At 38.5% G+C, this 14809-nt stretch overlaps 1 protein-coding gene across 3 annotated transcripts in view; it reads right to left on the bottom strand.

Moving 5' to 3' along the window:
* LOC149323626 (SWI/SNF-related matrix-associated actin-dependent regulator of chromatin subfamily A member 2-like) overlaps positions 1–14809 on the bottom strand; it is a 169212-nt gene that overhangs the window by 114635 nt on the left and 39768 nt on the right. For all 3 annotated transcript variants that reach the window (XM_089490224.1, XM_089490237.1, XM_089490231.1), the window contains exons 4-6: positions 13840–14160; positions 10376–10459; positions 3706–3955 (exon numbers count right to left, since the gene is read on the bottom strand). In XM_089490224.1, the coding sequence (XP_089346350.1) occupies positions 3706–3955; positions 10376–10459; positions 13840–14160 (655 nt within the window). The remainder of the gene's footprint in view (positions 1–3705; positions 3956–10375; positions 10460–13839; positions 14161–14809) is intronic.

Below are 14809 nucleotides of genomic sequence, written 5' to 3' on the forward strand. Positions count from 1 at the left end.
GCATGGTATAGTGGTTTAAATATTGGAGACCAGGGTTCAATTCCCAACTTAGCAGTAAAACCCACTGGGTGACCCTGGACAAGTCACACTGTCTCAGCCTCAGAGGAAGGCAATGAATGACAAACTTTCTCTGAACAAATCTTGCCTAGAAAACCCCATGATAGGTTTGTCTTAGGATCACCATAAGTCAGAAATGACTTGAAAGCAAACAACAACAACAACAAGTGAAATACATACAAGCAAGAAGGATGGATTGACAAACACAGAGATGCCAGCAGTTCCAAATTGTTGGCACTAGCACTAATTTAAAAATAATTTTATCTTGGCATTGCTAAAAATTTAGAATCAGCAGCCAAAGGACTTTCACATAACATTAAAACAGAAGGGACTGGCAGGTCCTTGTTTCTTTAAATTGCTACTAGTAATACCCTTTACAAGAAATTCTAATTAGTGCTCTATTTTAAAAGTCTTCATGACAGGCACTTTCACCTAAAATACATGCACCAATATTTAAATCATGCTTGCTGCCTAATCCTTGGAAAATATGAAAAAAACCTATTCTTATACTCAGGGAGAAATATTAAAAGCTATTAAGTCATTCAATCATGAGATAGGGTCAAGGAGGAAAGCGGTTGCATGAAGCCGCCATTTACAAGTGCTTCAGGGATTTAATTCTGCCCAAAATATATTTAATTAATCTCCACAGTGCAGTTATTTATCTTCATCCATGCAGAAAGTGAATTCTGAATTGGAACTGAAGATAAAGATCCTTTTGCAAAAGGGCATCCCCTTGAATCAACTGTGCACGAACAACAAATGTTAGATTACAGGCCCCAGGACTTTTGGAATGGGTGCTTTGCAGCAGGATGGATGCTTCAGGAGCCAGAAAACCTTTCTACTGTGAACACTTTTGTCAGATGATAAAAGGGATCCATTGACATAATCCACTGTGCTCATAATTTCGGGACAATAGCGTATGCAATTTTTTTATTAGCAATGAGAAGAAAAGAAGCTTTCGACATAGAGGAATGACATTAAATTACACTGCACATTATTAGTTTTACAAGACTTATTCATTAAGATTAAAGCAGCACTTGATTTTTTTTTTAAAAAAATGGTTACGAGTGCTTTATAAGAACTATGGCATAAATTTATCATGCTGGCCCAGTTTCAAATAGCAAAATAAGAAGAACTATTCTCAACACTTTTAAAAATATAAAGATTTTATAGAGAGATTTCTAAAGATGCGGGCTTAACTACAGTCAGCCCTTCTTATACACGGATTTGTTATACACGGATTCAAGCATACATGGTTTGAAAATGTTCCAAAAAGGTATAAATTCCACTGATCAAACCTTGATTTTCCATTTTTTAAGGGACATCGTTTTCCTCTGCCATTATATTTAATGGGACTTGAGTATACATGGATTTTGTTATACACGGGGGATCTTAGAACCAAACACCAGCGAATAACAAGGATCCACTGTATATTCTTTCTTAGTCCATTAAAAACTTAACAATAGGCAAGGATGCTATAATTTTATTTTAAACCAAAGTGTGCAAAGGACAATCAATTCAACAGACACTACATATAACCTCCTGTGCTTGATAGTATCAGTATCAAAACTGTTTTGTTTTTGTTTGTTTTTTAAAAAATGATGGACTGAAGCTTTTAAGAGAGCTCTGAGACCATCATCCATATGTAGCTGTCCTCTACTGACATGTTCCAGGACAAGTCAAGGCTACTGCACTCCAGAAGGCCCCCACAACAAGGCAGTCTTATGGACAGCATGGATTCCCTTGGTGGCACTATCCTAAATTCTACTAAGGCTGCATCCACACTGCAGAAATAATCCAGTTTGATATCACGTTAAGTGCCATGGTTCAATGCTATGGCATTCTGGTGATTGTACTTTTGTGAGACATTTAGCCTTCTTTGCCAGAGAGCTCTGGTACCACAACAAACTACAATTCCCAGAAATCCATAGCACTGAGCCATGCATTTAAAATGGTGTCAACTGGATTATTTCTGCAATGCATGTGCAGCCTAAGTGTGAAATACATTCTGTGAGCCTTAGGAGCCTACCCAACCAAAACCAGATTTGCACCACATTAACAGATATCATTTTGAGTGGAAGTATTGTTACAAAAATGCAATCTCAATTGTGCTGTTTACTTTTATTTAGGATGGAAATTATTCTTACTTGCACTCTTTACAAGAATAGGAGAACTGCACATTACAAACAACTAGACAAATCAAACCAATACAGAAAATATCTGACAAAACTTTATGCAACAAACCCATGGGAGAATATATAATATTTGTGTATCACGCAAGTAAACTAGAGCCCCACAACCTCTGAGATGATGTCAAATATAGCCCACCTAATGCTTGAAAGAACTCCTACTCTGTCTCCCTTGGATTGAACAATGCATAAATAAGTTACCCTGGTGACTTGTGCCTGATTTGATGAGTCATGTTATACATATGGAATGGAAACAAACAATATTTTACATGAAAGATGGGTGTCAGAGTGGTGGATAAACTATCTTCCATAAAAGGGGCAGAGAATGGGCAGGTACTTGAAGACTCTGTGTGAGGAAAAGGCAATTAACATTAACTTTAGGAGCATGCTAATGAGAACTGCAATGGCCAAAAAACAGCTGGCATGCTTTTCTAGAGCTGTTGAAGCTCACATGCCTAACTTGTTTTTAAAACTTATTTTCTTAATTGAATCATAAACATCCAATGAAAATAGAATTACTTTTGTACAGCCAACCCACATATGTTCCAAAATACCAACAGTATTACAACCTCTCCAGCATCTATCTGATAAATTGTTATTAATTCTGTGTAGTCTTAAGGGGCACAGATATCAATGATGTATCACTTTAATAGTAACCTCCTTTACAGTTGAAGACAGCAACTTATATGTGACCGATGCTTAACCAAGGAGTACTTCCTCAGAACAAGATACAGTGAAGAAGTGGCTGCAAAGACTATTTGTGTATAGAAATCTTTATGGACACCTCTCCCATCATGCTTCATTCTGAAAAAAGGCAAGGCATTTGGACTTTCTCCAGAGAGTAAACATATCTAGTTTGGGTGGCCAGGCAGCAACTGACAAGAGGAGTTACATTTATTCACTCATCTCAGATAGTAGGAATTCTTGCTCTGCTGATGACTTAGGCAATGAGAGTCAGTTTCTCAAACAAAGTGTTCTGTCTCTGAGCCTTATTAATCTGCCTTTCTGTGAAATTATTACCAGTACTTAGTTGTGTTTTGTGGGGCAAATATATGACTTGTTATTTTCGAGGCTTCATACTCAGTGCAACCTCAGCTTCATACTCAATTTTTTCGGCATGATGTATTTTGTGATTAGCCAATTTGTGAATAGTCCTGCATCCCATGACAGTCAATTTGGTGTGGCGCTCTCAAAAGGTTTTTTAATTCTAAAATGTATTAATGATCTAAAACATGTTATAGACCACTAACTGAAGACACATGCTTAACTGCACAGCTTGTACCATAGTACCACATGGTTCGTGGGTTGATTCAAGAAGGTATGACATAATGATTGCTGTGATATATTACATAACTTTCAATATGTTATATCATATAATATAAAATATTATATTTATCATATTATAATTAAATTCACAAAGCAAAGGTATAAATGTGAAGAATCATAGTCTCAGTATTACCTATATTCCCGTTCTTGGAGAATTTCAACAGGGTCCAGCCCTTGAGGCTTTTGTATAGGGCTGATACGGTTCTGTTTTTGCTGTAGCTGAACAATAGGCGAAGGCTGACCAGTTGTGGGTTGTGGTACAGAAGGACCAGGCATCACTGTAGCAGGCTGGGTAGGGGCAGGCACGGGTGAAGGTCTTCCACTAGGGGCTGGAACAGGAAGTTTTTGGGGTGTACTAGAAACATTCATATCTGCACTTTGCCCTGGAAAATCAAAAGTACCAATGTTAAAATATATGACCAAAATTATCTAAAATGAATAACTGAACATTAGATCCTTTAGTACAACATATAGGTCAAAAGTTCAAAGACATTTCAACAATAAAATTCATACAACAAAGCAAAGATTGTTAATGTCTAATTCCTGGATCCTGAGAGTGCAGTGGTAGGCCACTGTGGTGAACAAAGCGCACACAAAAAACATCTCCCCCCCCAATTGCTTTTCTGAGAAAACTATCTTTGTGAGAGAGAGAAAATTATGTTATTAAGCTATTGTTTCACTCCAAAGAACAGCAGAGTATCATGTAATGCTACTGTATATGATCAGGTAATGTACAATCATCATCATTATCATGATCTTATAACATCTAGAATAGTTTCTTGTTGACAGGAGTTAAAGAAAATGTATGTGCCATTAGGATTACGAACATCTGTCTTTATTTACAGCCATTCAGTATGATTTTTAAGGGGGGAAAGGAAACAGCTTGCATTTGCAGTGACACATAAAGAAATCAAAGTTGGTGCATGGCTGGTAGGTGATCTGGCAGATGTACCGATTTAATAAAAATTCTGATTCTCAAAGGAAGTGGTCATTAAATTGTATATGAAAAAACAAGAGAGACACAAATAGAGAAAAATCTATGTAAAGATGGGTTTTATTTTCTATTTGTGTGAAGGAAATCAACTTCCAATACAATAAATGTTATGCAAAAAAAAATCTTAATGTGTCAATACGCATTTTTATGGGGAGGGTTTCAATAACATTCATCAAATTCTCAAAAGGGTTTTTGATCCTGGAAAAAGTTTAAGAAACGGTGCACACACACACATTAATCAGTTTGTCAGATACTGAAAATTCTGCTTAAAGTTCTAAACTGCATCCAGGTATGCTACAATTCCTAGTGTTCGTGTGTGAAATAAACATTTTCCATACAAAAGCAAAACCCAATTAAGTAATATGTAACTCTGAAGTCTGGTTTACATAAACCGGTTTGGGAACTGGGTTCTTGGACAGTGCCTCCCATCCACGGTTCTCCATTTCCTCTCCAGTATCTTGGTTTGAGAAGGCCATAGTTTACCATTATGTCTGATTATCAAACTAACCTTTTTGTAACTATCCTGAGAATGTGACTGCAAAACAATTTTAAATATTTTACATAACTAAATGAATAAGATTTATATTTATCCTCCACATCAAAAGGAAAACCAATTCTGAAGTATGGTTTCCAGTTCTGGTTTGGAGAAAAAGCACCAACCATAATTAAACATCTCAGATGCAATAGCAAATGAAGATTTGCACAAATGGGAGAGTGGATCAGTATGTACAAGAATGTGAGTCTAAATAAACAAAAAACTACTTATACATATACATACATGTGTGTGTATTTTGCATAAAGACATTTTGATCATAAATGTGCCCACTTTTTGGAATACTGGTATTGTTTTTTCTTTGGCACTGCCACTTCTGTAACTACAGTTGCCCCTCCGTTTTCAAGGATTTGAAATCCGTACCCCTTGCGTATCCACATGGGGCAAACAAAGGGGGACTAAATGGTGTGTGTGGACTCACTGTAGGATATAGGTACATTAGACTCTTGAGGAACCTTTTAACAACAGGACTCAAGAAGAGTGCGTCTGAACCTGAGGAGTCTCTGACTGGAAGAAGGTTAGAAGGTCTGCTCCACCATAGAAGAGATGATAGGATAGAATCACAGTTGGAAGAGACCCTAAGGACCATTCAGTCCAATCCTCTGCCATGTAGGAACTCACAATCAAAGCATTCCCTACAGATGGCCATCAAGCCTCTGCTTAAAGACCTCCAAAGAAGGAGACTCCACCACTCTCAAGGGAGTGTGTTCCACTGTCAAACAGCTCTTACTGTCAGGAAGTTCCTCCTAATGTTGAGATGGAATCTCTTTTCCTGTAGCTTGCATCCATTGTTCCGTGTTCTAGTCTCTGGAGCAGCAGAAAACAAACTTGTTTCATCCTCAATGTGACACCCCTTCAAATACTTAAACAGCGCTATTCACCATCTCTTTTCCAGGCTAAACATATCCAGCTACCTAAGTCTTTCATCATAAGGCATGGTTTCCAGGCCCTTCACCATTTTAGTTGCCCTCCTTTGGACACGTTCCAGCTTCTCAACTTTTAGGATCCTGTTAGGATGCTAACAGAAATTGTCAGCTTCGTGGATGGAGGGTCTCAAAGAGAAGTGAAGCATCTGAGAAATTTTATTTATTTATTTATTTATTTATTTATTTATTTCAAAGATTTATATCCCGCTTTGTCCCACAACTGGATTCAAGGCCGGTTATAATAATTAAAAAAGACAGAAGTAAAAAATTAAACAATAATTAAGCATTATTAATAATAAAACATAAGTTAAAACACACTTAAAACTAGTAAAAACTATAAAAAGCATTTACAGCACACAGCACAAGTAAAATTCATCTACCGAACGCCTGTCTAAATAAAAATGTCTTCAGCTGCTGGCAGAAAGTGAACAGGGAGGGGGCCGACCTGACCTCGCATGGAAGGGGTTCCACAGTCTGGGAGTAGCCATACAGAAGCTCTCTCCCAAGTCCTCACCAGCCACACCTGTGAAGAGGATGATGCTCGTTACTGGAGCAGTGTACACAGTAGAGGTAGAAATAGAGGTGGATGAGGAGACCAGGACTGAAGACAGATCAAGTATAAAAAGGGTAGAACTGGAGACAGAGGAGGCTGGGCAACAGTTTATGTGGTTTTTTTATAGGGCCTCATAAGAGATAGAGGATGACGCTGAGGAGAAATAGACAGTTGTTTCAAAGCAGTGAGAGGAAACTGATGTCAAGAAGACCAGAGATGTGTCAATGCAGACCTGTAGTGACTCTGATAACCATAGTGAAGGGAGCTTCTGTAGTGATGATAATCTTGGTAATGGTACCAATCTTGGTAAGAGGGAGAATATGAGTGCTAAGAGCCTGGATGCTTCCTCCATAAGTGTTTATGTATATATCAATTGGTGTACAACACCACAGTGTATGGCGATACCAATGCTGTCTCTCTCTCTCTCTCTCTTTCTTGGTAGAATGACCTGAATGTTACATATGGAATGGAGACCTCTCCTTTCTCAGTGAAGGAGAAAAAGGATGATGCACAGGTGAAGCCTGATGTTGAGGAGAGACTGTAACATGAGGTGTAGGCACAGTTCATTCTAACTGCTTGATTAAAGGAGAGACTTCTATATCAGTTGGTACTGAAGGTACCAATGGTAGATTGACCGTGGCTGAAACAGAAGGTGGAGGCATTGGAACTGGTGGCACCAGTGTCAGTATCAAGGCATGTTTGGAATGTTTAGATCTTTTCTTCAGACCTGCATCACCTTTCTTCACTGATCACCAAAGAAGCCCCAAGGAAGTTGGTCGCTTGCAGCTTGACTTTGAATGAACAGACTCTCCATCCTTTACACTCTGTCTTGAGCCCAGATCCCCAGCTGTCTAAACCACAACAGCAGATAGGAATAGAGTCAATGGAGCCGTGGAGACCAAAGCAGAAGGTGAAGCCACAGAGACCACTGGAACTATGAGTATCAAGCTGGTTAGTTGAGCCTCTAATATCGTCAATACTAAGGTCATTGGTACTGACTGTTACAGTGACACACAATCACCCAACGCTTTTCTCTTGTAGCAACACAATGCGTTTTGCTATCCCACTGTTGCCACCAATTTGTGACACGCACTTGTACTTTTTAAAATCTTTTCCTTATTAATTTGTGACACTACCACCTATGTGTGATGGTCACTTCATTTTTCTTGTCTACACCAACTTATATGTGCAACTAATTCCCTAGTTGTGTTTGTAGTGTGGTTACTTATTCAAGTCCCAGACAAGCCTGTACATTAATGGTTGCCTTAACTGTGCTCTTTAAGGGATTTTGGACTTCATCTCCCAGAATATGGCTGAGGCTTCTGGGAGCTTAAGACCAAAATCTTTTAAAGGGCACATTTTGGGGACTCCTGCTGTATGTGAACAATAATAAAACTTTATTTAAAAGATGGTTTGAACAATGTTTCACTTGTTGAGATGTTTTATGCACTTGTTACTTCAAGGTCTTGCTTTCTTGGTTCCATTTTGTTAAGAGTTACAGTTTACTTCACAACACTCCCTGGAGAACAATAGTTACTTTCATCCAGTACCCACACAGTCCTTATATTACGTTACTTTCCTAAACTTGGTTCTGTACCAGCCATATCCCACAGGATATTACACCACAGCAACCCCTTCTCTAAGAGTTATACGTCCTCTGAGTCCCTCACTTCTGGACTCTACCCCTAAACATCCCTATCTGACTCTAATTCTATCCATCCTAATTATCCTCTCCAGCCTTTAATTTGACTAACTGGCCCCAGCTCTTTCCCTACTGGTTGTTGCTGGCCAAACTTTGCCTTCTCTCTACACTGACATCATTCTGGACTTGCATGACTTGGAGGAGCAAAGCTGAAGCAGAGTGAGGAGGCTGTCTGGAAGCATCCTGGGAGGCTACCTGAAGAAATTTCTTCCAAGAAGGCCCTACTCTTCAAAGCTTGGCTTGTAAAATGGAGCACAAATGGGACGCTTTTTGACAAAGTAACCCTCTCCCAAGCAGAACAGACACTAAGGCTGTCCTTCAGAAAGTGAGACTTTCCAGCCACAAGAGGAACAAGGCTTCAAAAGGGAGGTAGAGGCCGTAGAAATAAGAAAGGGGAAGGGAGGAAAGAATCCTGAGGTAAAGGGAAGTTGTTTTTTTTAAGCAATAGATGGAAAAACTATAATTAGAACAAGAAAGACTAAATCAGAAACAAAAGGAGGAAGGATCAAAGAGAAACAAGATACATAAGAGAAGACTACTCAGCGAAAAACAGGAGAACAACTAAACGAAAGTCACTCTGCCAGCAGACAGAGAGAAACTGGGGTGACAGTAGCTAGGTAGTCTGGATCATGCATGGTAGGCAGGGCATAGCTTCCTGCAAAGCTACTCAGCACTAGAATATTCAGAGTCAAGTTTCTGCACAGATGCAAAACCCATTTTTGTGAGGCATAGAGACCAGAAAGAACAGAAAGATCCTTCCAATAATTCTTTGTGGATAAAAGTTACTGTAATTAAATGATTTTTTTCCCTTTCTTATACAACTTTCAGATGGAAGGGAATTGGAAAGTTGGATAAATGTACCTGTCTAAACTGTGATGCAACTGCAGAAAGAGTCTTTTCTACTACTACCAGTGTTTGGAAAAAGAGAAAAGAAGCTACCCCTAGCACCAAAAACCCTAGCCACAACACTATCCCTTGATGCTCTACATTTCTGTTTTCTTATCCTAATCCCATAACAGTCTGTCATTGGTTCCCAGGGATGATCACTGTTCCTTATTCACTGTATGAGCAAACAGAAAACATAGGAAATGGAAGAGAAAATGAATAAAGCCATAGAGATTCCAGATAGAATACAATAGAAATAAAATAACTGCTTCTATTCAGCCCACCCAATTAGTTTATTTTTGAATCAAGATTTGCAGTCCATCAAGACATAGTGGGCTAGGCTTCAGAACTATCTATCTGCTATCCACACATCCACATTTTAAATAATACTGCTTAAGATTTCAGAAGCTGAATGAATGTGGTTTTCTACACTGAATTCAAAGGACATGAGGTGACTGTTGTTGTTGATGTGTGCCTTCAAGTCATTTCTGACTTAAGGAGAACCTAAGGTGAATTCATAATGGGGTTTTCTTGGCAAGATTTGTTCAGAGGGATTTCTACCTTTGACTTCCTCTGAGGCTGAGAGAGTGTGAGTTACCCATAGTCACCCAGTATGTTTCCACAGCCAAGCAGGGGTTTGAACTTTGGTCTCCAGAGTCATAGGCTGTATCTGTACTGTGGAAATAATCCATTTTGACACTACTTTAACTGCCATGACTCAATGCTATGGAATTCTGGGAACTGTACTGTTTATGAGACATTTCTCCTTCTCTGTCAGAAAGCTCTGGTGCCACAACAAACTATAATTCTCAGAATTCCATAGCAAAGAGTCATGGCAGTTAAAGCGTTATCTAACTGGATTGTTTCAGCGGTGTGGATGAAGCCATAATCCAACATTCAAACCACTAAATGAATTTTCAATGAGAAAATTAAAAGGTCTTTTATACTTTCAAGAAAGAAAGGGAGGAGTAGAATAGAGGTGGAAGCCATTAAACCAATCTCAGATGGGAAGAGACAGTATTTTTAGATAAAAAGAGCATCTTAGTTGGTATATCTAGGATAGAATATTCTGGTGCCATTTCCCAGAAAGCATGTTGTCTTCCTTCAGCACTACAACTCAGCTGGTAAATTCACTGTATTAACTGTTTGTTATTTAAAGAGATCTTAACAGTTTGTATTATTATTTTTACCTTCTGGCCAAGTTTTTGGAGCCATAGGAGCTGTGTGTCCTGGCATTCCTGAAACTACCCCTGGTCCAGCTACAGGAACAACCACTTAAAAAGGGAAGAAAATATTTTTATTAGAAAGTGCCACACAAAAGAAATAAACTAAATATATTTTATATCACAGTTGTGAATTTTAGTATGAAATATAAATACATGTTCATGAATACACTTTCACTTTCAAAGAGTCTGCTTACCACTTGCTCTTGTGCATGTTACGGTGTGTATATATGTATATGTGTACTTACAGTACTTTAAAGAGTCTGGGTTTTTTGATAATGTGTAAGCTGCATCTGCACTGTAGAAATAACGCAGTTTGATACCACTTTAATTATCATGGCTCTTTGTTATGTAGTTTTGGAATTTGTAGTTTTGTGAGATATTTAGCCTTCACTGTCAAAGCTCTGGTGCCACAACAAACTACAATTCCCAGAACTCCCTAGCATGGAACCATGGCAATTAAAGTGGTGTAAACCTGGACTATTTCTACAGTGCAAATGTAGCCTACATGATTTTAAATTTCAGCACAATTTATCTATTTCATACTAAAAGATAATCATATCAAAGGAAGGACAAAACAATTCTAAGCTGAAAAAAGAATCCTAGCCATCTTGGAGGGACTCCTCACATGAGCGCAAAAAACTTCCTCCTTTATGTTGCATTTTCAACATAAAGATAAAGACAACCTGTCTGAGTGTTTATCTCCATCCCATGATGAGCTTTTACCTGTGGTGACACCAGTTGATTATTTTGGAAATTTATCAGAAATCCATTAGATTGACAATTCAAAGTTAGCTCAAGATCTAGCTATGTCTTTTTTTCTGCACCCAGCTTTAGCAAGATGTTGTCTCAGCAGGAAAACAATTGTATTCCATGCTGCCTGAGAAATGCTATTAAAGGAACTGGTACTTTGGTAAATACATTGGGTGCTGAAGCGAGATCAAAAGGCAATGCATTGATAATGGCTGCCATTGTATTTGAACCTTAAGTATTTCCTGCACTTGTAACACATAGGAATATACAAGTAAGCTTGCCGTAAATCTCTGCATCAGTAATCATTCAAGCCTAAATTTTCTAAAATCATTTGCAGTGTCTCAGTTTTGTACCTCTGATATTGCACATAGGAGTTTAGGAATTTTAAGTCCAAGATAGATCTGTTTCATCCACTGTGCTTCAGGACAGTAGAGAAAATTCAATAAATTCCCTTGAACCTCTGATTCAAGTGAACTTATTCTACTGCTCCACTCTGTAGTAAATGCTGAATCCTAGTCTGTACTATTTGTCTTTTGTTTTCACTTTTGGGTACTGACAGAGGAAAACATCTTCCCTTTGTTCTTCTTGAAACAATGATCTTGCACCCCTTTTCAACTACATGAAGCACTCATTTGATTGTTGTTATATACTTCCAAAGGTTACCAAACTGAATCATTCTCCCCAACCACTCCCACCCCACTGCTGGATCTCTCAAGTCAGCATTACTGCCTGCCACCTTTACTGCAGTGACCTATTCCTCTTTATGACTACTGGCGACTTTGCTGTCTAAATTGGAATCTATTTCTGTTCCATTATTGTTTGTAGCTGTTTCTGAACTACTGTGTATACACATGTATAAGTCTAAAAATTTTAGTAAAAAATTGGCCCAAACGACCTGAGTCAACTTATCCATGGGTCACTGTAAACACTGTACGGTACTTTAACTCTTATTTTAAAAGGAATCATCCCCTGGTGAAAGGCAAGAGTGTAATCTGTTTTGGATGCGCTGACCCCCCCCCCCATCTACTCTCTCATCCATCTCACCTTTAATGTGAGCTCACACAGCTACGCCTGCTGGAATTTTGTAAGTTCTCTGGCATTGTTTTCCTTTGCTTCATCCATTAGATCCTTTGTTACATGTCTCTATGTTTTACCTTCGACTTTTCTATGAAAATCCATAACTATGGTCCCCAAACCTGCCCTCAACTTATACATGAAGTTGACATGTAGTTGAATATATATGGTATCTTTGTTTCTGTTATCCTGTGTCTACTCAAAAGCAATAGTTATTTGATGTTTAAATCCCTCTATTTTAATTTTTTGTGCCATAGAAAGCACCTGCTTTCTTAACTTTACCTTCTACTAAAACCTTTTCTAGAGCATTCCCCATCACATAATAATTTTCGCTTGGAATGTTGACCGAATTCACTCTAGACTTATGATCTGCCTCCCAATGCTTTCAACAGTGCTTTATCTATGAGCTGCCTTGGGTCCCTTTCTGAGGGAAAGGGAGCATAGAAAACAACTAAATAATCACAGCAATCCACGACCCACTGTAGTTGTAGTAATCAAGAGTGCTGTGAAAGCTGCCTCATCATACACTGCATCAGCCACATACTGTAAAAAACTTTTCCAAGTTATACAATGCTCTTTGAACTGACCTTGCATTAGAGCCCATAGCAAGCCTACCCTGGTAAACATTGAGTTAGCAGCTGAGGCTCTAATGCACAGTGCCACACCACATGAGATCATTTCAATGCTTTATCTATCCTCTTTGTATCAGCATCCTTAATAACATGTCACCATCATGTGAGGCAATTGCACTGGAAGCTAATGTGGAAATAGGATCAGCCAACTGAGGTAGACAATTGTTCCACTGTTTTTCTATCCAAAGTGTACAAGCCTCTGCTGAAACTTCAACGTTTTTTTAGAATTAAGTGTTGGCTCCCATTCTGATTCAATTACTTTTGTGAATAACCTTGGCGCTGGAGTTTCCAAAGCTTTAGCTGTAACCTTTTGCAACATGGCTGGCACATTACTGGCTGTTTTTCTAACTTCCATCTTTGCTCTCATGTTCTAAACCTAAATATACCAATACTTTTCAATGTAGAATCTGAAAGGTATCTAAATCTGCATCTGCACTACAGAAATAATCCAGTTTAACAAAACTTTAACTGCCATGGCTCAATGCTATGGAATGCTATTAATGAACTGACTGTTAATTTAATGCCAGATAGGTAGAGAGAGAGAGAGAAATTCCTTGACCAGCTAGCATGGGCAAGAAAAGAAACTGAAGGGGAGTAAGGGGGCAACAGTAATAATGAATCTGAATGCTGGTTCTAATGCCCTAGACAGTTGAGGCATGAGGGAGTAATCAACTACAGTGCATTGCTCCTTTAGCATTCCTGAGACTACACAGACTCTCTTACTCCCTGTAATTCTCTCTTATAACCCAAGCATTGATTTTGGATGTGCTCATGCAGAATGCACCAACCTAAAAAAGGGAAAAATAGGGCTCTGTTGTCCCTGGCAGGCATCCTATGATATATGCTGCATCATCATATACAGATGGGACTGGGCTCTTATTCTTAACATGCTTAAATAATTAACTGATGCCACTTGTTGCCCTCATCCTTGTGTAGAAATAAATGGAACTGATCAACAGTGTAGTACTTTACCAGATGGCTTGTAAAGCGTTTGTTGCTGCTGAATCCCAGGCAGTGTCCTCTTGCCTTGTACAGCAAGTTGCAGATTTTCAGGCAATGGCTGACCTCTAGCCAGCATCTTGTATGCTAGAATCTGAGCCCGGAGTTGATGCAACTGAACAGGACTAAATGGTGAAGGCCCTCTAGTGGGTTGACTCATCGCTTGTGGATCTCCTGACATCATGGGTCCTGCCTGGGTGGGTGGCATCTGAGGTGGTGTTGGGCCTCCTCCAGACATTGGACTAGACACATGCTCTGGTGCACCCAATGGAGATGGATGAGGAGACATATAGCCTGCAGCACAAATGACAAACAAATTTATTTTTTTCCTGAATGCCAACGATTTAAGCACTAATATTTAATTAGATATCTGAAGAAAGCATATTCTCCCATGAAGTACTGTTGTTACAACAGGTATTCCCAGTAATAAAACGATAAAAGTTAGCAGGCTATCCTTGAAGCAGAGCTACTTCCACATGTATTCAAGAGTTTTTTAGAAACACAAATATCAAATTATCACTGACATACGAGATGTGGAAGCCTAGGAAAAGAAAAGCAGAAAAAAATGGGAGGTGAGAATGAGGTTCCTCCCTTTATTCTGTAGTTTCCCCCACCCTGAAAGATTGAAAAAAATGGATTATAATATATTTGCTTTTTAAATGATAAATAAAATATTTAAAACAAAGTGTTTACATATTTACTGTTCCAAAATCATTTCAAAAAACTATGTAAGAGGAAGATGTTATGTAACAATGTATACAGTATTAGATCATTATAATTCCTGGTCTTGGATTCCTTTTGTCAGTTCATTTTGTGGTAATGAGGGTGTTATGCTTAATACTACAGAGAACTAATGGAGACCAAATAATTTTCATTGTTTTACTAATGTCAATATTATCTTCTGTTTTTATTGGATTTCTCTCCCTACTTCTAAAACTGGCAA

This window comes from Sceloporus occidentalis, unplaced genomic scaffold (genome assembly GCF_023333645.1).
Source record: "Sceloporus occidentalis isolate IW3139 unplaced genomic scaffold, rSceOcc1.0.p SCAF_1, whole genome shotgun sequence".
Classification (NCBI taxonomy): Eukaryota; Metazoa; Chordata; class Lepidosauria; order Squamata; family Phrynosomatidae; genus Sceloporus; species Sceloporus occidentalis.